Raw genomic sequence first — 27088 nt, 5'->3', positions numbered from 1 at the left:
GTGCTGAATTAAAGTGACAGCGCATCGTTCGCTGTAAAAATGAACATGGATTGACACGAAAATGTCCCATAAATGCATATAAATGAAGTCCACTTTTTCACAGTCAACACGTGGCTTTTTGGCTAGGTTTAAAATAAGGAAAAGTGCAGTTTTAAAGAAAAAGGCAACATAATACGTGCACTTGTCCAGGCAGAAAAGTTCTTTAAAGCATTGTTTTTAATAAAGATTTAATGCGAAAGAAAAGCATGAGAGCCGACTGTTTCTGTCTGTGGTAAGTTTTAATTAAAATATTTTTTGATAGCCCAATTTCAATTAGAAAAGGAAGCTATAGCCTCCCTATGTTGTGTTTAAATGTGTTGCAACTTGCTTGAGCAACTTAATATACAAATCTAGAAGTCAAGTGCATTGAATAATATGTTGTTTTTTTATTGAGTTTAAACGTGAAAATGTCTGTTACTGTATTAGTATACTGTGATAAAAGAGGATCACAATGCTGAAAAAGCACTTGTGGATTTGAAATCAAAATAACGGATAAATATTGTGTTTGTGGTAAACAGCATTTTCTGCAAATCTGCATTTTACTTAAATAAAAAAAAATGTGCTTTGTCAAATATCTGTATCTCTTTTAAATAGTTAAGTGGAAGCATGACCTTAAAAATGGTCACACATATTTTGTTAATGCATAAATTCTCTTCGTGATATATGAACTATATGGGCTTAATGTTTATTGGGTCACAAGGATTTATCGACTTTAAAATGTGGGTCCCCAGAAAAAAAGTTTGGGAAACACTGATCTATGTCACTTGAGTGTTACAAGTGTATACATGTATGCATAAAAGGTTGCTATTTCTCTTTCATCACAGCTAAGTAGAATCTTTTTGTCATCTTTCAGGACTATAGTTTATTCATTTTAGCAACTCAGTATGCTCCATTTTCCTGCTTAAAAAAAATATCAAAACTTGATATCATATTGCACACAGATAGTTTACTAGATGTCAGTTAGGGCCATTTGAATGGGTGTAGAAATACTGTAATATACACATTTATAGTTCAACTTCACAAGCTTGGTGACCCTTCAACTGCCAGTCACTTTCTCAACTCTGAGTGTGTTTCACACTTTCAAAGAAATCCTCCTCTGCTAATTGCTTGCTTACTGGACGCTATTTTTATTTATCTCTTCACTTCAATATAACAAGTAATAGCATGTTTTCTCTGATATGCTGTAAGTTAAGAGCTGTGTAACATTTTAAAAATCTACTTTTCTGTAGAAAAACATTAGTTTGGAACAAAATGAAGGTGAGTGAATGACAAAATACAAGACCATTAAATGGACAGTTCATCCCAAAATGAAAATGTTGTCATTAATTACTTCATTCATCTTCAGAACACAATTTAAGATGTTTTTGATGAAATCTGAGAGCTTTCTGACCCTGCACATACAGCAACGGAGCTGCCACGTTCAAGGTTATGAGCATTGTTAAAATAGTCCATGTGACATTAGTGGTTCAACCTTAATTTTATGAAGCTAAGAGGATACTTTTTGTGTGCAAAGAAAATGTTGTGTGACCAGATGGTTCTGTACTTGGATGGCGTGATTTCATTCTAGGTGGTACTTAGACTGAAAAGTTTGAGATTAATTCAAGAGAAGGGTTATACCCTTTGCTCCTGACAGGATACAAAGGTCTGGAATCCCGGAGAGACTCCAAAGCCCAGCTGATGGATGTAGGGCGGCTCATCCTGACTGTGGATCTGAACACGGATTCCTGCCTCTAAAGATGTTTCATCTGCAAAAAAAAACAAAACAAAACAAAAAAACATGAGGATGAGCGAGAGAGAGGGTAAGAAAGCAGAACAAGCAATATGTACGAGAACACAAAGATAAGCCTCACATATCCCTCTATCAATATAAATGGGAAAAACAACATCACAAATAAACCTAGAATTTAAACATGCTTATCTTAACAGATTGTGCAGACACATCTGAGAACCATAAAATATGGAATGACTTTGCAACTTTCGGACCAGAAATCATCTCTATGTGCCGTTACAACTCACTTGTCTCTTTCCAGATAGGTAGATATTCATCCTGCTGGATATCCAACATGATCTCCAGCCCGTTTCCCATCCCTCCTTGCTTCGTCTTCCTGGAGGTTGTTTTGTTCCCGTTGAAAGTATAGCATTTCCCATACCTTGTGTAGACCTATGGAAAAACAGTGATTGCAAATTAAAAATGTAATATTCTCGTATTGAGGAGACCATAACAAGCTACAGTCTTTGGAAACCATAACCTTTGTTTCTCTAAGATTTAATAGTTTAAAAATAAACCTTTTGATCCCTCAAAGAGATGCCTTTTAAGACGCTTATGATTAATCAGGGAAAAGGTCACTTTAAACTTCAAAAGTTCTGACGCATTTAAATCTTCATAGAAGATAGTTTTCCAACTCACATGAAAAACTAAAAGAGACGCTGATTAAAAATGTTACAATTTATCATTCTGTCAGTGGGCATTTGTATTCGGTGGCATAACAAACAATGTTTTCTCTGTCTCATTCCTGTCATATTCGTTTTGACGAGAGAGAGAGACAGTTCTACAATCCATACTGCATTATCATGCAATGCGTTTGTTCCTCAAACAAGAGGAAAATGAATAGCCCACATCCTCAGAAACATATCCGCCTCCACAATGAAATCATCACATCAAAATAATTGCTCCACATGGGTAATATTGATAAGAGAAGACAAAAAGTAATAACTTCTGAAATTGGACTTAATATACTTACATAAACCACAGACACTCTAAATAAATAAATAAATAAATACATACATGCATTTAAAAAACTTGTTATTTGTTATTTATAGACCCTGGCCTCTTCAAGCAAAAGTGACCAAAAAAAAAAAAAACTATTATTCAGGTACTTTGCAGCTTGAGGCATAGGACTGTGTAATAAAATACTCAAGAATAAAAGACAAAACCACTGAAAAATAAATGTCAGGAGAAAATGGATCAACAAAAAGCACAGGTGGATGAAGAGGATCTCTAAATTGGTGCCCAGTGACTCAAAATACAGAAAAAAGGAAAAGAGAGACACAATACAAAAAACAAACATATTTATGAAAGATCTAGAAATGTAGATTTTCGCTTCAGTCCTGGATGTCCAATTCTTTCTGACCTTTTGTTCAGAACGTTTTTGGTTCCAATCTTTAGCTAACAAGCCAAATCAAATCACTACCACAAATAAAAAAACAAAGCTTGATTTGTTGGATTGACTGAAACACACACAAAGAAAGAAACAAATGTGAGAAAAACTTTTGGCACTGTTGAAAAGCCCAGTATAGCTGGGCTCCAGCATACAGTATGTTGGGTTTTGGACATCAGCGGGATGCTGTCTGATGTCTTCATCATTTTGGTTAAAGAGATAGTTTCTTGCAAAAATGAAAATTCTGTCACTAATCTAGACAATAAAGGTAAATGGTGATCAGTGACCACTGCTGTCGAGCTCCAAACAATGTTGTTATTGTTGACTAAAACTATATCTTTCTTAATCTTTCACACAGAAGACAACTGAGGGACTCATATGCAACTATTGCAGAAGGTTTAAATGCTCACTGATGCTCCAGAAGAAAAAAACATGCATTAAGAGCCGAGGGTGAAAACTTTCTGAATTAAAAGATCAGGGTATATTTAACTTATGTTGTCTTCTGGGAAACATGTAACTATCTTCTGTAGCCTCTGAAGGACAGTACTAAATTAGTCAAATGTACATTGTCCATTTTGTTCAAAAGTTTTCATCCCTAGCTCTTAATGCACCGTTTTTCCTTCTGGAGCATCAGTGAGCGTTTGAGCCTTTTGTAATAATTGCATATGAGTCCTTCAGTTGTCCTTATTATGAAAACATGGATCTCAAAAGCATACAGTCATTGTTGGAAAGGGTTCAAATACAAAAATGCTGAAAAACCAAATAATTTGTGAGATCTGAAGGATTTTACAAAAGAACAGCAGGCAAGTTCTATATATCTATTTTTTTCTCTTGTGGACTATATGCAAACATATTTTATGTGAAATATCCTGTTGAGGTCAGTACTAAATAAACAATAACATGCATTTTGTATGATCCCTCTTATTTTGGTAAAATAATTAACATTTAGCAGATTCTGAAATGGGGATGTGAACTTTTGACCTCAACTGTAACCTAAAATAAGTTTAAGCTTTATGACTAAATTACAGGAATAAAAATAAAGCTAAATAACGCTAAAAATAGAAAAGCATAACAAAATTACTAATTAAAAAAAAAAAGCTAATTCAAAATATTAATACTGTAATAGTATATAAACAACACTTAATAATAAATGTAATCTACAACTTATGCACTACATTTCAAGTCTTCAGAAGTCATACAATTACACAAAGTAGTAGTAGTTTAAATTAAAGTTATTATTCACTAAAAATCTTGCTTGCTTCATTGTATGGAAAAGAGCAGTTTAGACGTGCTGATATAAGATGAGCTTTTCATCAGGCAAACCGACATTAAAATTTATTGTTATAAATCAACCAAATTTCTCCAGCAGCGAGGCTTGTTCTGATGAGAGGACCTTTAGGGGCCACACTTGTATGTAACACATGGCTGTTCATTTAGCAGCCCGCGTATGGAGTCTGATCTCAGCTGGCTCCGTGCTGAATCAAAGCAGGGCTCTCCGAGCAATATGGGCGTGCAGTAATTGCCAGCTGCAGCTGTGGACGCCGCACACCATACAGCTGTAATTAAGGCTGGAGACAGCCAGTGTTTTCACAAGCAGTCGTTGGTCAAACGGGATAAAAGAACTCAGATATAAACATCATTTTATATAATCAGACTGCCAACAGACAACACATAAACATCACCATTACTACTGTAGTGTATAAATACCTAAATGCAACATCGTATAATCAATTCCAATATCTAACCTATGACAGAACATTTCAAAAGGTCAAGTGTTAAATATGATATTTAATGTAGTTATAATAGTCCGCATAAAAAGCCAGGTTTTCAGCATGATGGTGTGCAAACGGCCTTTTTGACCAACATGAGCTATTAATGCGAGACGGGGCAGCGGAGCAGCAGTGGAGGTCCAGCAACAATTGATTCAGTCCTGTTTATTGACATCTTTAAGTTTCCATTGCTGCTCTAATCCAGTCCAATAGGAAACCAGGGGGACTGTGCAGAAAGAAATGATAGACCTTTCATTCTAGTTCTGCTCTGAAACGTCAACTTCCAGGGGACGGTTCACTTTGTGTTCACAAATGATTTTTGGGAGGGCAATGGAAGCTTGGAAGTCATGCAGCAGTGGAAATGGCTGCTGGCACAGTCTCCTCTGCCTCATTTCTCTGCTTTAGAGCCCAGCGCCCAGAGCACCTTTGATTGATGGACCATTTTCTCTTGTAACATCTCGCCCAAAGTCAGCAAAGGTAAACAGTCCAAGTTTTGTCTGTTCCCAGAAACAGCCATCCAGTCTAGCCTGTTACTGAATTTTCCCAGGTGCTCACCTGCCACTGTCTGAAGAGTTATGAACATTCAGTTACTTGATTTTTAAAAATGTAAATCAAAATATTTTCATAAAAAAAATGTGTTTGTAATAGATCTGGAAAAACTCAAACTGAACCCCTTTGCTTCAAATTTGTATGCTTAATACATGCTGCAAGTGTCATAAGTCATCAGTAAAAAGTATTTATGTAATAACCCTCAGAAAACAGCTTGTTTGGATCTGAGGTACAATTTGACGTCACCAGGGTGTAGTAGTTTCACCGGCTTCCAGAGCAAGACATCGACGGATAGTCTTCTTTTCACCATAGTTGATGATTACGCTGAATGTGAGTGTAACGTTGTATCAAAGCTAATAGAAATTACAATCACTGCCGCTATTTTGTCTACACTGGATACAGTATACAGATTAACTGGACAAATGGAGTAAAAGAACTGTAGCTTTGACGCGTTTGGTTGAAACAGCTCGTTTGTGTCTTTGTACAGATATTAGAAGGATGAGGAAGCGTGAGGAACAATGGGATAGTTTATTTTTAATGGCATCCCGGATTGTGTCTGAGGATTGTTCCAAGTATTTTGTTTTGTAAACAAGGCACAGTGTCATGGAGAGTTCACAAAAAAAAAAAAAAAAAAAAACATTTGTTGAAAGATGAAGTGATACTACTGACTGCAGCTGCATCACAAACTGTAAGTAAATTATTTCAGAATGCTTTGTCTGAAAAATTACCATTTTATTTTGATCATGTTGTCAAAACACTTACATGCAATAGTGAGGGGGACAGGGCATTGATACCGTTTCCTATGCAATGACAGTCATGACAAGGTTAAGGGTACCCTTAGTGAAACTTGGGTTGCAAGATAAAACCTAAGGGTCAACTTAAGGAACTTAAATCATTAAATATTTACCTTAATTATCTAAGTGTTCACTTAAGTGTTGCTACAAAGTCCTTAGTAAACATTTCACCTTAATAAATTTAAGGGAGCAAAACAGTATCTGCAGGATTTTTAAGCTCAAATGTACATTTTTTTAAGCTCAAAGGCTTTTTTAAGACCTGCAAAAATAAAATGAATACCATATGAGCACAGTAGGGCAATGTCTATAGTAACACATTAAACTGTAAAATGACTATAAAAAGTTTGACTTTGGATGAGTTGTATCAATTATTATATTAATTTAAATAACTATTATAAATCATTATATAAACAAATAACAATATAAATATATTTTACTGTCTTAATTGTTTAGATTTTTATAATGCATTATCTTCTTGTCAGTCCACCAGTTTACAACTTCACAAGTGCGTGTTTGCAGCGTGAAAACATGGGTTGATTTTCAGTCATTGGTCAGCAGGTGGCGCTTTCATAAAGACCTAAGAATAGCGTTTTTTTCCGGTAATGACTGTACACAAAGCAGTACAGAAATGTGTAGCGCTCTCATTTAATTAATAAATGGTTTCTATTAAGTTATGTTTCTATTTCATTATGTTCTGTTTATTGTGAGAAGTATTAACTATAGCAACCGCGGCGCACATTGCCGTATGTTGTCAGAAACAGGATTTTGTTCCCCCTCAGGGATACTGTTAAGTCCAATTACTTAAGGACTTTCATGCAACCGGGCCCTGCCCCTTAAAACAGCTTGTTTACAGAGGGTCAGAATTAGGGTGAAAAATAATAAATTCCACATATTTATTTGTTTTTCTGCAACATAAAATGACTGTGAATAACGGAAAAAAACTGTAAAAATGCTACGGTAAAATGGATACCTGTGAAATGGTTAACGGTAAGTTCCCCTTCTATATACGGTGAAATACTGTGTTGGACATTGCATATGATTTTACGGTAGTATACCATTTTTGGAAGTGAAAAAGAACGTAAAATTTACAGTGAATAACCGTAAATTGATATTCCTAGAATTCCCTGTGTTTAATTTTTTTTTGTTTTTTGTTGTTGAAATAACTTTTTCTTCTAAGACTTTGTCTTGGCAGTTTTGTACATTAGGGTTATATGTTACATCTAATGTTGTTAAATTAATGTTTTTTGCATTATTTCAGTTTTATGTGTGTTACCATGATGGTGTTTAGTGTTTGTGTGAATGACACTGTGCACCTTCTTTATATGTTATTATTTAAAACCTCCTTGTGTTGGGCTTTAATTCATCATGTGATGTTGTCATCACCACCTGCTTTTGGTGGTTATCAGTGTATTACAAAGGTACAAAACAGATTTCAGTACTTCTAAAGGTTGGTACATTACCATTATATCAGTTAATAAAATTACGGTATTTACCTGTAAATTTAAGTGAAAACCGTAAAACATTGCTACCATATTTTTTACGGTAAAATTCTGGCAACCACAGCTGCCAGTTCTTTACAGCTTTTTTTTTTTTTTACAGTGATAAGTAAACCCCAAGGAACATATTAAAAGAATAATAAAAAAAACTTGACCCCTTTAAGAGCCAAGATAATCTTAAATTCAACAACAATGTATTTGGATTTGGGCACATTTCTAGTCACTACAGAATATTCATTTTTGAATACACAAATCACACTTGCAAAAGCTAACCTGAATTTAATGAATTATCTGAAATTACAGTACTATTGCTTCTTAGAGAAGAAGAGGATCATTTTTGACAAATACAATATTTGCTTACCTTTGAAACCCTTTTAGAGTCGACCACTTCCACATGGGCTTTCAGTTGCAACCTTTGTTGGCAAACCCCTGACTGCAAAGCATTTGCATAAATCTTCCCTTTCTACTAACACCCAACTTAATTGGGCTTAATGTCTGGCCATTAACTGTCCTCAGCTACTATTTCCCCTCTAAATTGCTTTGTTTCTTTCCCCTTCCACTCAGTTTGATGTGTCTTTACTGTCTTTCTCATTTCAGCTCAAAGATGAAGTAAAACCCAAAGCCTCTCATTTATGGCAGGCATCTGACAGATTCCACTGCTCGCTGTTCTTCAATTATCCAGGGAAGCTACATGAGAACTTCAGTTTTTAACATGCGGGATGTGAGTTGGTGGTATGTCTCTGAGTATAAAAACGAGTTTAAATTCAGAACTGGTATTTGAAGGATTTGAGCTAACTGCCTCATAAGAAATTTGTAAGGATCAGAGTGCTCAGAGTGTAAAATTTTATCAGTCGTTCCCTGGCCCCAGTAAATTGTGGTGCGGTCAAACGTGGTGCTTTGACTGACAGGATGGTGATTCAAGTATTAACCCAAAAGATATATCTGAACGGTAGCTATTGCGGAGTGAATCTCACTGCTAAATTAGCTAAATTCGAGGGTGTGTTTTTCAAAAGCATCGTTAGCCAACTATGGTCACAATTTCTGTCATTTTCAACATAATAGTTGAAGATTTGGTGTTCCCCGAATTCCTAGTTTCAACAAACCACAAACAGCAAAGTTGTGAGGTTAGAAACATAGTTTCTTAATAGTATGACCTGGAGTTTTAAATATGGATATTTTTTTCTACAAAAATGCATTGATTCGCTTCGGGAGACATTTAATAATCCCCAGAGCCACATGGGATAATAATAATAATAATGTTTATGATATATGGATGCATTTTATTGTACTTAAAAATCTTAAACCTCATTAACTGCTATTATAAATTGCATTTATCCAATTGTATTCATCTGAAAGAATAAAGTCACACACACCTAGAATGGCTTATGGGTGGGTAAATCATGGGGTAATTTTCATTTTTGGGTGAATTATCCCTTTAATTACAGATTATTACTCCACCCCTGTGTGACTATATTTTGCATTGTTGCATTGCACTATGGTAGCTAAGCAGAGAGCTACATAGTTGTACAGAAAGCTGTACAGCAGCTGTTAATTTATTCAGTAGTTTTACACAGAACAGATATGTTATGTCTCTCATATTTACTAGAATATGACAAAACAACACCAGAAACTTCCTAAAGGCAATGTTTTTATTTAAATACAAGCTTTCTGTATGTATCTTGAAAAATAGAAGTCTTAAGAGGGCAGCCACAACAATAGTGCAGAAACTTTGACTCACAATTTTTAACAAATTTTAACATTAACACGTAGATAAGCTAATGCTAAATTAAAAATAGCATACACAAATATTGTGTGCAATAGTCTTATTACTAAAAATGATGTCTTAAAATACTGCATCTGTAGGCAGCTCACTGGGTTTTTAGAACAGAGCGCTAGTTTTTACCTAACACATCAAAATCTTTAGAGTAAATGGTGGAGACTTTTAAACAGTCAGACTAAACAGTTGAGCCAGAAAGTGTTACGCTCCATTAGTTCAGCTCTCGTGGGCAGCCGCTCAACTCCGCATCTATGGTGTCTCTTTGGCAGGCTTTCAAACACATTACATTTATTGTATCAATTCTTAACTTCATTAAACAACTGACTGGCAGTATCTTTTCCTAAGCAGCTTATCCCTCATGCACACCATGCAGAAAAATGGGCCACGTCTCGAGGACTCATCGACACCGTTTTACATTTGTTCCGAGAGGATTATCACAGTTCTTTATCTTTAGGCATCAATCTGAGATAGAAATGCTCAGAGATCCGACACAGTCTGACACTCAGATGGGACGTATCGGCACAAAATCATGTCTCTCTCCAGTGAGAGGAGCCCCTCTTTTGTGATTCTTCATAAACTGAAAAATACATCAAGTAATCATAGTAAAGAGGACTATCATTCGAATGTTTCCAGGTCTAAGGGAGCATAGGAGTGTGATAAGAATATAATGGGGAAATCCCTTCAAGATAACATCAAGACAATTTCCGTTACAGTGCTACGAACTAAGAATATTGGCAGAAACATTGTAGCCTACATCTTTACAAGAATATTTCAGTGTCCATTACCCCAGGCATTCATTCTCACTTTTCGCTCAGTTTGTGAAAACAAAAATCAGTATACAGTAATGCAATTACTATGCATTCATGTGCTGCCAATGCCAAGCAAATGCCAGTTTTTATGGTTCACAGCTAGATATGCCTATAGTAGATTTAGATGTCTTTGACTCCTGCACTCTTCTTCAAGGTGGGATGTCACCATGGCTCATTCTCAAACTGTTGCTGTCCTCCTCAACACTTTCACTCAGACCTCAAGAGAGACTGAAAAATGGGAAGGATGAAACGCTGAAGCTTCCCTCTGTGCTGCCACACCATTAAAAGGCACATGCTGATAATCTCAAGGGACAACCCAGGTAAGCTTCACTCTTTCCTTTCTTCCTCTCCCCACATGTTGGAGCATGCCTGTTTTTAATAGAACTGTGGATGTCCACAACGCTGACCCAAAACTACAAATATGAACTGAAGTACGCCTCTCTCAAAATCCACAGAGCTCTAGAGAAAAACATACACTACTGTTTTTTGTGAAAAAAATCATACTTTTATTCTGAAATATGATAATAAATTGATCAAAGTGCATTAAACTGATAGTTCACCCATGAACTTACAAATCTGTAAGACCTTTGTTCATCTTCAGAGCACAAATTAAGATATTTTTGATGAAATCCGAGAGCTTTCAGACCCTGCTTAGACAGAAACGCAAAACACGTTCAAGGCCCAGAAAGGTAGTAAGGACATCATTAAAATATCCATGTGACATCAGTGGTTCAACTTTAAAGTTAAAAATTAAACTTAAAAATTAAAAATATAAAAATATAAAAATAAAGGAGAGAACCACACCTGCATCGTGGTACTCTTGTAAACGCATATCGAAGAAGAAAGCCCTCATTTTTGTTTTCTTTGCAGGGACAGAAAGCTCTTGGATTTAATCAAAAATATCTTAATTTGTGTTCCGAAGATGAATGAAGGTCTTACGGGTTTGGAACGACCTGAGGGTGAGTTAATGACTATTTCTTTAAATAAGAAATGTTACTTGAGCAGAAAATCAGCATATTAGAATAATTTCTGAAGGGCCATGTGCCATGCGTTACTGGAGTAATGGTAAAAATCAGTCATTTTAAATTGTATTAATATCTCACAGTGTTACTATTTTCACTATGTATTAATCAAACAAATACAACCTTAGTAAGCATAAAAGACTTATTTCAAAAACATTGTAAATCTTACAGACACCAAACTTTGAAATGGTAGTATATACACAGTATATTACGTTTGGAAAAAATAAAGGGTTATTTAATTCTTACAGGCCTGTTTTTTATTTCCCAACCCTTTCCAAAAGTTATAGGCTGAGAGTATTGAATATTATATCACATATGTCATCTGTTTACTGTACACACAGTGCTGCTGCAGTAAGTATTTTGAGACCTGATGATACACTCTCTGCCTGAGGGTGGTCAGATAAACCTTCTGACAATTTTACTTGAACTTTGATAACCTGGTCCGGAGCTCAGCTGAGTGGGAAATTTTGCAGCTGTGCTGCTTGTGTGGCTCTGCAGACCTGAAGAATTATTTTTCATTAACCATCTGCCACACGGGCCACTTTTGGATTCATCCATCCCCTTTTCTTCACATTTTTACTTTGGCGCTCAGTGATTGTTGACCGTATCTGCAAACAAGCGAAGACCCTGCCAGCAGCATTAGTCTAACTGTCTAGCCTGTGTTTTTGAGACGCACTTTGTTTCCTTCAGCTTTAATTAAGGTGCCTTTCTTATTAACATAAGCCTCCATTTCCTCTGCTTTCAGTCTCTTTCTGCAGAGAAGCAGCATCTCACCAGAGCTCAAATATCACCCCTGACTGACACTACAGAACAGCTCTTTCACTACGATCAGCTGAAATAGAAAGCAAAACAACTTCCTTACATTCTATCAGCATGACACTATGTCCTCATTAAAATGGTAGAAAAATATAAGTGAATTAAGTATCCTGGATTTTGTGTTTTTACAGCCTCTGGAAACTGCATGGCAAACACTAAACAAACTGGTTTTAAAAGTGCTCAAAGTACAAAGTGTGTGTGTGACAGGAATGAATGTCACTCTGCTCATGTAAATAAGACATGCAACACTTGATTTATTCACAAGGTGGTGCAATAGCCACAAAATAACATACCGTATAAGCCAAAAAATAAAACGTATTCAGGATCTGAAAAGTCCAGGTCAATAGGGGCTGAACGCAACACCGTGAAATCAAATGAAATGGAAAACTTGAAACTCTGACTTGATGTGACAAACCTTACAAAATATGAATATCAGTCTGTCTGTTCAGAGCTTTCACAAGTCCACTATGGGAAGTAGCCTGAATTTCTCTCTCTCCCTCTTCTAAATGAAGAGCTGTATCTAGAACTGCTGGTCTGCTATTAGTGATGTGGAGCAGGGCCATCCTCACAGATGTTCGGCATGTGGACTCCACACTAGCCAAATTGGGATCGCGAGACGGCAAGGTTCTCCAGCGAGGCCAGTCCGACTCCCCAGCATCAAGGCCAAGTAGATGGTCAATATTCTCCCTCCATTTAGAGCAACTAATAAGCTTAGCTCTCTCAAATACACGACTGCAAAAGTTTCACACTGCTGACTTGCAGCTGCTTGATTTGCAAGTTTATCTGGCAAACATGTCTTAAATAGTTTTTTTTTCTTCCTCATCTCCTGCTGAATGAGTGACAGATGTTGTTCAGATGCATTGTATGGCAAAAGTACAAGATTCTACTTCAGAGCTGCTTAGAAGCTTACAACAGACATCTGAAATATGTTTGCTATATTCTCTGGCTTACATTTTCTTTTTTACCGAAATAATGTCTAGATGGAGTGGTGGAATTTCTTAACTCCATTTCTGGAGTAAGTAAGTTTTTTTCTTTAAACTAAATGAATTATTTTATTATGCAAGGACGCATTAAATTGATCAAAAGTGACAGTCAAGACATAATGTTAATTGTATTTCAAATAAATACTGTTCTTTTGAACTTTCTTTTATACAGAGACAAATATATAAGCTGCACAACTGTTCCTGACATAAATGAAAACAAATGTTACTTGTGCAGCAAATCAGCATATTAGAATCATTTCTGAAGGACCTTGTGACACTGAAGACTGCAGTAATGATGCTGAAAATTCAGCTTTACAATCACAGGAATAAATTGCATTTTAAAATATATATTAAAACAGAAATTACATTTTAGTGATATTTGTTTTTACTGTATTTTTGATCAAATAAATGCAGCCTTGGTGAGAATGTGTATGTTAGCTTTAAAAGTTACAGCCTTTCTTTACTGGGCAATAGGCTGGAAATATGACGGCTTATCCATGGCTTACACACTTTTTGTCCAATCAAATGCTTTCATGATTGTTAAAGGGGACATCAGTTGCCCATTTTCCACAAGTTAAAATCTTTAGGGTCTTCATGAAATGTCTACAATAAATTTTGGTTAAAATTCCTCAATGGTCGTATAAAACAACACCATTTTTACCTTGTCAAAAACAGCTCTGTTCACAGCGACCTATTTCGGTGCATGTCTTTTTAAATAATAATGAGCTACTGCTCATACTAACCCCTCTCCTTTTTGGGTATTCGATGGCGCGTTATCATCAAAAACAAAACTAATCCAATACGTCCTCAAACCTCTGATGTCAGGAGAAAATAAAGACTCTTATGTTCACATTTACATCCAACTACAACACACCTGCATTGCTTACGAGACATTGTTGTCGCTACAGCTGCTCGAGTGTGGAGAAAATGGCAGAAATATGCAAATAAGGGACAGTCCATCAGAGGCCGTAGGTGGGGCCTGAGCAGTATGACATCACACTGCTCAGAAAATCAAAATGGCTTGATAATTGAGACTGTTTAGGTTTTTGGGGGATTGAAAATAGAAGTGAATGATTTTTTATCATTGTAGGGTGGTTGTGTCCACACACTGCTAAGACACATTTATATGCAAACCATGTAAAAGTGAATTTTGCATCCGATTTCCCCTTTAAGGAAGTCTATTTAGTAAAAAAGTAAATAGTGAGATGAATTTGAAATGAGATGACAATTTTGTAAAATATAAAAAGTCAGTTTTTATCAGCGTTTACATTTTTTTGTTTTTACTCTTAGCCAGAAACAGTCTTCCATACAATGTCCTTCCTCAACTAAGTAGCAAATCATGGTTTATGTAACATGTCCTATTGACAATTTTAAAATGGAATCAACCTATCCTTCCTGTTTCAATAGGAAATACAACGAGGACAGAAAACTGCTCTTGTTAAGTGATTCGAGACAAAGTTTCAAGACTTTGTTTTGTTGTCAACAAAAATGAAGGTAAATACCAATCTCCTCCCATTTACCAATGTAAAGACTGTCTCTCTTCCAGCCAAATTCATGTGTTATTAACATGCGTCAATAGCGCTGAACTATTTCTAGCCGAGAGGGTGTCAAATAATGTGCATCTGAAAAAATTGCCTGTTGCTTGGCATTTGCATTCGGCGCAAACATCATTTGAATTTTTCATTTTCTAAAGGTTCTTTATGATTTTGCATATGCAGTCGCAATGACACATTAATTTCCTGCTGGTTAGCCTCGATTCTACCTGTGTCCTGTGCAATCCGGAGAGGTAAAAGCGACATGGATGCCCTCGCTGATGACATAAACCCCATCTTTGGAATGATTTTTTTTATTCAAAGACCGACATGAGAGGGAAGTTAATTGATTGATTCACCTTATGAGACCCAGACGGCCCTGAGCAGAGCGAGCCCAGCAACATGCTTCAATATCTGCCCTTTCATCTGGACTGAATTAAATTAAGATTTTTTTAAATTAATCTGATGCGCCACTCAAATTCATAATGGAGACGTGAACTCCAAGCAGAGTGAGAGCCAGAGTCAGGTGCCATGTTAAATTCCAAAGAGTTTGATCTTGTTTTGATTATTTTTTCAATCAAATCTCAAGGTCGTGAAACAGGGGACCAGAGAAATGGAAATGTATCCGTTGCTATCCACCACAGCAGCTGACAGATTTTTCACTCTACCTAGTCGCACAGCTGAACCTAATCACAGCAGAATACAAAATATTGCGTTTCATCACTGAATGCATTAACAATTCCCAATAGCATGCATTATATATGTAAACAGCAAAGCGTGTTGGCAGTGAGATAAGAAAATACTGCGAGTTAATGCTCTGAGATTGCAATCTTGATACACGGGTCCATTACATGTAAATAGCGAGGGCATGGATTTGTAAATCAGTGGGATTTTGTCATTTTAAATGGTTTAACTGTATCAATTAGTCTCTGCTGAATTTATTTTCCATAATAACCTGAATCTATTTTGGCTGGTGAATAAACAAAGGACAGAGGTCCGGATATCCATAAAAATTTGATTTAGAATGCAAGACAAAATAAATTACCAAGCTGTCAGACAGATGCGAGCTCGTCTCTCTCTCAATGTCTATCTCTGTCTCTTGATGTGGACATACTGTCCTGTAAAGGGGAGCTGGCAGAGTTTTATGTGACTGCTTGCTGCCTGAGATGAAAGAACAAAATTAATCATGGTCTAGAGGTCTAGTATAGCATTAAATTCAGGGTATGTCCTTCAGATCACCTTGCATGTATTTTAACATCTGCTATAAACTCTTAGTGATCAGAGTCAGACAAAATGGTAATCAGTGTTTTAATTTAATTTAATTTGTTGATATCTTGAATTTCTTTTAATTTTATATTTCCAGTTTCCTTTTTTATTTTAGTTTATTTTTTTAGTTATGAATTACTAATTTGTTATGGGCTTTTCAGTTTAATTGGTTTTTAAAAAATAATTATGTATCTTTAATTTAGTACTTTTAGGTACTGCTTATTTTATTTTAGTTATTTGATTTATTTTAGTTATTGGAATATGTTGTAAGATTATACATTACATGTCGCACTTTTTGAATTAAATATGACAACTTTGACAACACAACTAACAACATTAAAAAATAAATAAATAAGAAAATAAAAAAGCCAAAACAAAAAATTGACTTTGGCAGCACAAAAATATAAGACTAAAATAAAAGAAAATAAACACTAAAACTGAAACTAAATTGAAAACACAAATTAAAAACTGTAAAATTAATAGTAAAAATAAAATCTAAAATCGCTTGTAAAATAGTAAAAAAAATAATTAAAACTAATTTCCTGTTATGAGTTTGGCCAACCAATTGCAGATTGGAAAGGTATTTGTGAAACCTGTTTGAAAACAGCTATTTCCATTCATTTGGTGATGCCGGTGGTGCAGAAACAGCACACTTCACCTTTAAAACTGACAATCATCTAGATTGTCATGGCATCCCTGAGGTGAAACGCACAGCAATCAATCTACCTCAATGAATCTTCAAGGTCTAGGCTACACCTTGAGGTTTACACACACACACAGTGCACATTTTAGAGGGTATGCACCTCTATTGATGCATTTGTGTGTGTGTGTGTTTTGTGGTTGGTTGTGGGGCATGGTGAATATATAGATCAATGAGGTTAGATTCCCAGAGTTGCTCTTTGTCTGGTGGTAATGCTTTGTGCAGAGGTGGCAACTCCAGGCTTGCTCCCACCCAGGGGGGTAAAGTTAGACATCTGATACTGATGTCCAGGAGTTTGTGCTCAAGCCAGGGATGCCTGTGTAAGAACTAAAAGATTTCATAAGCAGCCATGTCCACCTCCTCCAGTCCACCACCAGCAGCCACCCTCCGGTTTGCTTGATGGGTCATTTTTAAACACAGCAGGGCCCAAAAAACACCAGCGAGACTGCTGTTATTTCATTCATCATTCCCACACTTCTCGGTTTTAGCTATAAATCTTAAACCGCTTAACTGACACTTTAAAGTTTATCTTAATTAGCATACTGTATATCTTTTATCATCTTGAATATTTGTATTTTTTTCTGGTTTTAAATTATATAAATAATAGATAGATAGACAAAATGCTACATTTTATAGACTGCATAATTCAAATTCACAATATATGAGTAATGCCATTTCTTTTTTATGTTTTTTTTTTTTTTGGACAGTTAATCTCATCAAACAAAATGTGTTTTTGATTCTAACAAAAATGATATGATACAAAAGCTATTTGTGTACTCATAATGTGATTTTCTTGTTTTTCACAACAGGGACAATTTTCAAATGTTGTTCTTGTTAATAGGATAGTTCACCCAAAAACTAAAATTACCCCATGATTTACTCACCCTCAAGCCTAGGTGACATTTCAGATGAATACAATCAGAGTTATACTGATGAACGTCCTGGCTCTTCCAAGCTTTATAATGGCAGTGAATGGGGTTTAAGATTTTGAAGTCCAATAAAAGTGCATCCACCCATTATAAAAGTGCTCCACCGGATTAATAAAGACCTTCTAAAGTGAATCAATGCATTTGTGTAAGAAAAATATCTATATTTAAAACTTTATAAATCACAAAATGAGGATTTGTAAAGAATGTCAGAGGATTTTGATTTAAGCCAAAAGGAGACTGGTTTTCCTTTGCTGTAAACAAAACTCGTGGTTCTCGTGAGACTAGCATATTCTCACCGGTTACACTACGTCCTACATCCTACATAATCATCCGCTGGAACATCACTCTCCCGTGAACACGCATATTTAGCGGAAGCTAGTAATTACGGTTTTTAGAGTTTTAAATATTGATATTTTTCTTACAAAAACGCATTGGTTCACTTCAGAAGGCATTTATTAACCCCTGGAGCCATGTGGAGTACTTTTAATCATGGATGGATGCACTTTATTGGACCTCAAAATCTCAACAGCCATTGCACTGCCATTATTGGAAAAGTCAGGACATCCACGTGCACACACACAGTAGTAACCACACACCGTTCACTACTGTGTGTGTGCACTTGGATGGGTTAAATGCAGAGCACAAATTCCTAGTATGGGTCACCATACTTGGCCTCACGTCACCTCCTTTCCTTAAAGTCATATACTATGATGGCTTGAGGGTGAGTGAACAATCACCTTAAATAAACTTAAACTGTTAAATTACTAAAAATGTTTTTTAATATATTTTTCTTGATTAAAATTAGACGCCATTTCATACTAAGAATTGGTCCCAGAGACAAATGAAGGAATATGAGAAACACTGACTAAATGGTCAAAAGACAAAAACTATGACTAAAACAAAACAAACAAACAAAAATTAACACTTTAGTGACAATACTGGCTAAAAATCTACCTCATCTCATGAAGAAAACATACCTGTGGGAACATTTTCATGAAATGGAATCCTTGGGTACAAATCCCATGAAAAACATGACTCACAATAAAAGAGTTTTTACAAGACATTCATTTTTGTTCATACTAGGTGTAGTGCAGATTGTATGCTATTTTAAAACGTCACAGAGCATTAACGTTACAGTGCCACTCAACATACATTTTAAGACAGAACTGCAGTTATGTGTGCAAAACCAGCATAACACTCCATATATTCGTTTTGGTTGATCGGATCACAAGTGGACAATGCTAAATACAGGTGTAAACAGTGTGTGAAACACTTTGAGCTTGTCCACTTTTGAACTCTTTTCAAAGGTAGTCGAAAACGCATTAGCTGGGATTGCTTTCACGGTGTAGACCAGAGATGCCCAAACTCGGTCTGAAGGGCCGGTGCCTGCAGAGTTTAGCTCCAACTTGCCTCAACACACCTGCCAGGAAGTTTGTAGTATGGTTAGATTGATTAGCTGGTTTAGGTGTGTTTAATTAGGGTTGGAGCTAAACTCCCTCCAGGACAGAGTTTGGGCACCCCTGGTGTAGACACTGATGTGGTTGAATACCTTTGAGCAGCCACACAAGACCGTCCACTCTCTGCCTACTGACCTATGTATTCACTGCGAGACATACAAGGACGCATACTTATCGGACAGGATTTAAACTTTTGTTTTGTCCAAATACCCACATTTGCAGTCTTGACCACTTAAGAGCGTGTGCACAAGATTGTCCCAGGTCTTAAACACACCAAAGTGCATGCCCTTAATGCACACTAAATCCACATTATCTTGAATACCACTCTGGTCATACTTATCTGGTCAGAAGTGGTCGAAAGTGGACAGAAGAGACGTATTAAAATGCCAGGTGTAAATGGGTATGTCTCCATTGTCCACTTGTGCAGGGTTGCTGCACTTACTGTTACTGTTACATATTCCGCATCTTGCAAAAAAGTTCCCACAGATACCTTTTCGTCATGAGATCAGGTTGCTAAAAATTTTTAAAATAGGTCAACTTTATGCTCACAGTAGAATCAGATCAAATGTTTCCTTTCTTTTTAAAGCATATTGTCATAAATCAATTATGGTCTGCACAATAACCTAATCCTTACACCTTTCATTGTACAAACTACAGAAAGAGTTGCATCAGTCTTGCTCAAAATTTAAATGAAGTTTGACCCTTCAAGGGAATTCTCCAGACAGAAAATTAATTTACAAAAGAGGTGGGACAAGCGTGTGCCAGTTTCGGTCCTCTTTTGTACGTCTTGAAGTTTTCTTTAGGATATCAAAGAATGCGAGTAGCAAATTGGATCAAAGATATTGGACAGTCTGAACCTTCATAGCTCCTTTGTCCGCTGTAGACACCGTGAAGGCTAACGTGAACTGAATTTCAGCCATGAATCTCATTATCACTCTAGAACATATAGAAAACTATCACATGCAGCACCCATTGATAAAGTTTAATCATTAAAGCGGTTTGCATTTTGGCAATTCACACTGAATGTAACAGATTGTGACCTGCCGTTAGTGAGGGAGATTTCCATCCCAGCCCACACAGATCGTACACCGTATCTGTTTTAGTGTGCTGCTCATTTCTCAATGACCTATAACCCCACGCATTAGCACTGAGTGCACCATACTCCATAAACAGATCAACAAACTCAACCTTGACCTGTTCAAAATCCCAGTTTAATTAAAACCCAGTCTGTCATACAGTAATTCAAGGTCTCCTTTATTAAAAAAAATATAATAATGAAAAAAAATTAAAAAGTGTCCTCTCCAGAGAGTCCTCCAGTCAGAGGGAAACAGTTCGCAACAATACAGCTTAATTTCCCACGAGACCTTGGGCATAGCAAGTATTTAACAATGGGAGGGACAAGCCCTCAGTGTGTAAGCAAAAGGTAAGGTCTTTTTCAGCCCAACGTCACTTGAGAGCCATCTCAGTATTTTACTGCCGGATTGCACTTTTCATGACACCTGACTATAAAAACTCTTTGGTACAATACAAACCATGTCCCAACTCTGATCTAAAAGGGCCCTTTTGTGTAAGGGCACAGAGTACAAAATCAATCTGTTCTGCCTTCTAAAATATGCACGGTGTGCAAATATGCTAATGTATGTGTGGAATCACCTCCACTGTATACCGGACCAACCCCTACGTGGTCAGAGTAAATATAGACTTTATGTGGGAAAATGCAACACGGGTTTGCTGAAACGGGTTCCTTGCGAATGCATAAACTATGCAGCAAGGCTTTGCACCTCAAGCACAATGGATCCTTTGAAGAGCTTTGCAGTCAGAGCCTGACTGAGATTTGGTGCTGAGGGAATAGACTCCATCGGAGCAAGCCTGGGTGCTTTTGTACGCAATGGCAACACGCAGAACAAACTGTTAGAGAGATATATATATAAACATAAATATATGGGTATAATTTATATTGTGGGTGGTATTGTTCCTTCAATCTCCTACCAGAGGCTTAAGGGCTTTGAGACTTGGCACTGTGCTTTTCCTAGGATTGTGGATTTCTTTGGGATCAAGATTTTCTTGTTTTTCCATGGAATCTGCAATAGACATTCCTTCATCTGTGCTTTCGAAGTCACTATTGGATCTACCTTGACATACTCTTTCTAACTCTTCCTTCAGTATCTGGTATCTCTAGTTTCTCATACATCTTCTACTCAATGTTACTGTCAGTTGGGACTGCCACATCTATCATTCATGTCCTGTTTCCCATTTATGATCGCTATGTTGGTTCGGTTTGCCCATTCTTGCTTGTGACTGAATGTTGAAGTCCCACCGGATCTCAGGCTTGTCATTTTGGACTTGGTAGTTTTTGGGACTGACATATGCCAGTGACTTGTTTGTGCCATTCACTGTATATGTTGTTCCCACCTGCATCTAACTTCCTGCTGTAAGGTGTCGGATGGTCTCAGGGGCTTTCTTGCACAGTCTGGGATCTTTTGTGGTGCTGTAGACCCCTGTCACTATTGATCTGGCGCTGAGTGCTTGTGATTAGTGCTTCTGCGCTTTCCTAGTTCTGCCATTTCCAGTGTCAGTTAGCTTTGCTATTTGCTGTCATGCCATGGCACGTCCTGTGCTTCCTTTACCTGTGATTTTTTTAATAAACACAATCATTGGAACTACCACTTTATTAAATAGATACAGATGAGAATTTTATTTTTCAGATATTTTGAGTGGCTCTTTCTGCAAGTTACATCATTTAGCCAATACACTCTTAAATATAAAGGTTCTTCATAATGCCACAGAAGAACCTTTTTTGTCTAAATGGTTCCATAAGGAACCTTAAACATCTGAAGAACCTTTCTGTTTCACAAAAGGTTCTTTGTGGCAAAAGAAGGTTCTTCAGATTATAAAAAAAGTAAGAAGAGTTGGTTATTTGAAGAACCTTTGACTGAATGGTTCTTTGTGGAACCAAAAACGGTTCATCGCTTGAAGAACCTTAAAGAACCTTTATTTTTAAGTGTAGGTGGCGATTAATGACTGTCGTTTTGAGTAAGTCGTTTGATTCATTCACATTTACAGATTCATCCAAAAACTCTGATTTATTCATACAAAACAAGCGACTGACTATGAGTAAGTCATTTGATTGTTCACTCAAATGATAAGTTTAACAATACTGATTAATTGAAAAACTGAACTGATTTGATTAATTCAGAAACACATCTACTGTCTGTTGCTCATCAACTCACTGTGACTGATTCTGAGTTGACGTTGTTTGAAACTATTTTCATTAGCAGAGCCAAAAAGTATTTTTTAATATTGTGTCTAAATTGTACGTTATGCAATATTAATGGTTTGTTTTGAAGTGTTGTATAAAAGCCATATCAAATTGATGAATACAACAGCACTCTTGCTTTTAATATACAGCTCACATTTTTAATTATTTGGTAAAATTTTATCTCGTCTTTATCTTTTTCTGTTTCTGTCCATATACACTCTTAAAAATAAAGGTGCTTCACAATGCCATTGAAGAACCTTTTTATCTAAATGGTTCCATAAAGAACCTTTAACGCCTGGAGAACCTTTCTGTTTCAAAAAAGGTTCTTTGTGGCAAAAGAAGGTTCTTCAGATTCTAAAAAGGTAAGAAAGAGATAGTTCTTTAAAGAACCTTTGATTGAATGGTTCTTTGTGGAACCAAAAATGGTTCTTCTATGGCATTGCTGTGAAGAACCTTTTAAAACACCTTTTTTTAAGAGTGTAGTGGACTTCAATAGGGACCAAGATACAACAACAATGCAAGACGATTCTGAAGTTGGAGGAGAAAATGAGATTTCAAGTTTTTCCTCCTACTGTACCTTTTTGAACTGAAGTACACAGATGAAGAACTAACTGCATGCGACCTTTCCAATGTGATTACGCAATGCATGAATTTATAGATGCACATTGCAGAGCTAGTGCAAGATAAGCATTTGTGGTCAAAAAGTATATAAAATATTTTTTTTTTTACAAAATGACAGAAGTTTTTGCAAGATAATCCCTTTGAAGCTGCATTGAAACTGCAGTTTGGACCTTCAACCCACTGATCCCCATTGAAGCACACTATATGGAGAAAAATCCTGAAATGTTTTCCTCAAAAACCTCAAAAAAGAAAGAAAAAAAGGATCCTGGATGACATGGAGGTGAGTAAATTCATAGGATATTTTAAGTCAGTAGTGAACTAATCCTTTAATAAAGAAAGACAAAAAAAATCTAACTTTTAGTTTGGCTTTCATGATTAAATCAGACTGATTTGGTTCAAGTAACAGATGAAGTGATGTGATCTCAATGTAAATGTAGTGTAATGAAAGCTAAAAGTCCCGTGACTAATCTTGTTCAACCTGTACAGTGACTTAATCTTAAATGTGATCTACTGTGTGGAGTAAATGAACTAATTCTCAGGGGAAGAAGGTCATTTAGGGTGTTACGCTCAGATTTGAAATCCATCTTCACTAGAAGAACATCTGGTTAGATAGAACACCAAGCCGAATACAATATTGGCCCTTCAGGAGAAATATTGTTTTACTCAGAGAGGCTAGAGCTCTTTGTTTGATGCATGTATTTCATGAAGAGCATTTGACTCCTCTGGGCCTTGCGTTGCTGCTGTAGAACAGAACGGTCAATTACAAAGGCCCCGGCCTGGTGCATTTTTTATTAATGTGTGGAAGCAAATATCATACTAAATCGATCACGAGACTTGTGTCAAATGCAAACAGTGTTCCATACATAGAGCTGATTGAAGAATTCATGTGGGGATTGAGGTCTGAGGTGTGTGAATGATATGTATACAAGCTGAAATTCATGCAATTCACAGAGGAAAGCTTAGCCGCTCCAAAGCTTTGCTTTTCATGCAGCTTGTGTTCTGACGGAGGATTTCTATTCTATTGACAAACAGCATATAAAGAAGAAGATTTCATGCAATTCACCCACTCATATGGATCTTTTTGAGGAGATCAGGGGATTAAAGCAATTTCTTGCAGAAAAAAGCGGATGATCTTACATTACAAAATATGTCTTACCAAAAAAAAAAAAAAAAACTCTTCTATGTATGAAGAACTTGGGATAAACTTTTACTTGAGCAATGGAATGTTCCTCTATAACTGTGGAAAAATACACAAACCGACATTAAATGAAAAGATGGGAAATATCAAATAATTAGAATGTGCATTGAATGTATATTTAAATTATTTCGCCATTGTGCCTCGCATTCTGCTGTTTCTTTCAGCTATTTTTGAACACAAGAACATATTATATAATGCCTTAGAAATGCTTCTGACATTGGTTCGGTGAACCTGATTAGGGCTTCCTAAATACAGATTAGTCAACTAGTTGTTCACACAACCCACAGACAGGTTGATTTTGACATTATGTAGATTTTATACATCCCAAGCCTTGGATAAAATACAAAGCTTAAACAAATAATAAACTCTGAAGTACCTGCTTGTATGTTTAGTCATTGGCAGATAATGTCTTAATCTATGTGTAATACACTGCATGCTGTTAGCAATGACACTAATCAATATGTTCTTATAGGACATTCTAATCCTTAAATATCCAGTGGGGCATTCTTTTATCCTCCAGTTTGCTCCTTACCGCCATGTGCTGAGTGGCAATAGAGTGGACGTCTCACTCCCATCAGCTGTAAAGAGGGATTAAGTGATAGATTTAGAGCCCTAGCCTCTACAAGACCAGCCAGAGGATCTGGAGCGAAACAAGACAAGGCCAGTTTTGTACCGAAAGTACACTGACATTTATGAAAACAACATAAAACCAAATAAAAATAGGTAAAGAGGGGGAAAAAAACAAAAGATAAAAAAGGTCAGGTAACCGCTTTGTGTGATTCAAAAAATATTGAAGTCTAAAATCAACCTGACTAAAATAAGTTACACAGACAAAAATAATTGTATGGGTTAAGTCATGTGGAAATTGATTCTTAAGGTAACAATTGCACCAGTCTTACAGTATATCAAACTGGCAGATGAAAGCCATCTGTTATACTTAATGCTGACATTTTTCCAATTGTGAATATGTAAAATGATTCACTGGAAACTACTCCACTGTACCTGAATACATGACAGCCTGGTGGAGGATGGAAATAAGCAAAACATCTGTCTTTAATTCCTACCTCAGTAGAACTAACATCTGCTTCTACTGTACAACAGTTAAAGGATTAATTCACTTCCAGAATAAAAATTTCCTGATCCCCATGTTCATATCTTTCTTCAATCGAAAAGAAATTAAGGTTTTTGAAAAAAACTGATTTTTTTCTCCATATAGTGGACTTAAATGGGAGCCAACTGTTTGAAGGTCCAAATTGCAGTTTCAGTACAGCTTCAAAGGGCTCTACACAATCCCAGCCAAGGAATAAGAGTCTTATCTAGTGAAACAATCAGTCATTTTCCAAAAAAAAAAAAAAAAATGAAAATGCATGTACTTTTTTAACCACAAATGGTTGTCTTGCACTAGCTCAACTTCATGCATTACGTTATCACGTTGGAAAGGTCACATGTGATGCAGTGTTTACAAAGCAAGCGTGCAAAGAAAGTTCAACACCCTTTACAAAAAAAAAAAAGGCTAAAACAACAATGTCGGATGATTTTGAAGTTGGATAAGAAAATGAGAGTTTTTTGCCCAAGCCTACCTTTTTGAAGTACACAGATGAAGAATTAACCGTGTGACCATTCCAATGTGATTATGTAATCTATAAAGTTGTGGATGCGCATCACAGAGCATTTGTGGTTAAAAAGTATATAATTATTTATATATATATATATATATTAGAAAATATATATAACTGTGTAAAAACTATGTAGAGCCCAATTAAGGCTGCACTGAAACTGCAGTTTGGACCTTCAACTTGTTGGCTCCCATTGACGTCCACTGTAAGGAGAAAAACACGACAATGTTAATTTCTTTTTGACTATAGAAAGAAAGACATAATCATCTGAAATGACATTGGGGGTGAGTAAATTATCAGGAAATATTTAATTCTGGAAGTGAACTGATCCTTTAATGTATGCAAACTATATGCCATTTTAAAAATCTTATAATATAATATAATGTAATTAAAATCTTATAACATAATGTAATATAATATATAAACAGCTATTGTTAAGAATATGTGTACCATGGACACTGTAACATAGCTTACACTGTTGGCTGAAAAATAGCATTAATGCATCATGTTGCAACCAATAGAGTTATATAACTGATAGAAATCTTGAACAAGGACAATTACTCTAAATAGTAAGCTTGTAATGGTCGAGGTACAAAAGGGTTATTGTACATCCATGGTTCAACTTCTCAACAGCTGAGATTTTACAGTCTCCTTGAAACTGTAATGTGGAGCATTCCTCAAGGAAAACATGAGGCGAGTGGGTCGGGATATTGTTGGGGAGAAAAAAGGCAAAATGTGTCTAAAAATTTCATTTCTGTGAGTGCGCTCGGTAATGGACATGGGATGATGAAAAGGTAGGTTTTTCCTAGATGGATGTGGCTTGAGTTGGGCATTACACCCCACTCAGTTTGCATCAGTAATCCTCTTAGGAGCACTTATGCCACATTAGCCCTGTTTTCAGCCCAGGAAACCCAGCTCACCAGCACCTCCATTTCCCTTCTATTTTAGGAGACCAAAAATGGGCGGAAAAATAAAAGAGCATAAGTGACGTTGAATTATTTCTCCAGCTGAACACCGCGAGTGCACCGGGGCCGGCGTGTGACTCAACACAGAACTAACAGCAGATCTGAGGAGAGAGATGGCATATAATTGAATGGAAAAGCACGAAGCCTCTGCAGATCGCATTCAAAACTACTCGGAGCCTGCGAATTTGCAAGCAAGTCACGACCCCGGCGAGCCCTAAGTGCAATTCTACGTCAAATCTTGCTTGCCTGCTTGTGTGTCTCTCTGTCACAGGCAATCCAAATTCCCCCATCAGCTGGGTGGCAGAAAACACGATCCCTGACAACTTTTCACAT

General features: G+C 36.4%; 1 protein-coding gene across 1 annotated transcript in view; it reads right to left on the bottom strand.

Annotated features, from left to right (window-relative positions):
• Positions 1–27088, bottom strand: part of asic4a (acid-sensing (proton-gated) ion channel family member 4a) — a 137064-nt gene that overhangs the window by 12677 nt on the left and 97299 nt on the right. The window contains exons 2-3 of the mRNA XM_073845571.1: positions 2056–2200; positions 1657–1784 (exon numbers count right to left, since the gene is read on the bottom strand). Of these exons, the coding sequence (XP_073701672.1) occupies positions 1657–1784; positions 2056–2200 (273 nt within the window). The remainder of the gene's footprint in view (positions 1–1656; positions 1785–2055; positions 2201–27088) is intronic.

This window comes from Garra rufa, chromosome 8 (genome assembly GCF_049309525.1).
Source record: "Garra rufa chromosome 8, GarRuf1.0, whole genome shotgun sequence".
NCBI classification, from domain to species: Eukaryota; Metazoa; Chordata; class Actinopteri; order Cypriniformes; family Cyprinidae; genus Garra; species Garra rufa.
Note: the sequence above shows the minus strand (reverse complement) of the source record. Positions and strands in the feature narration are given on the sequence as shown.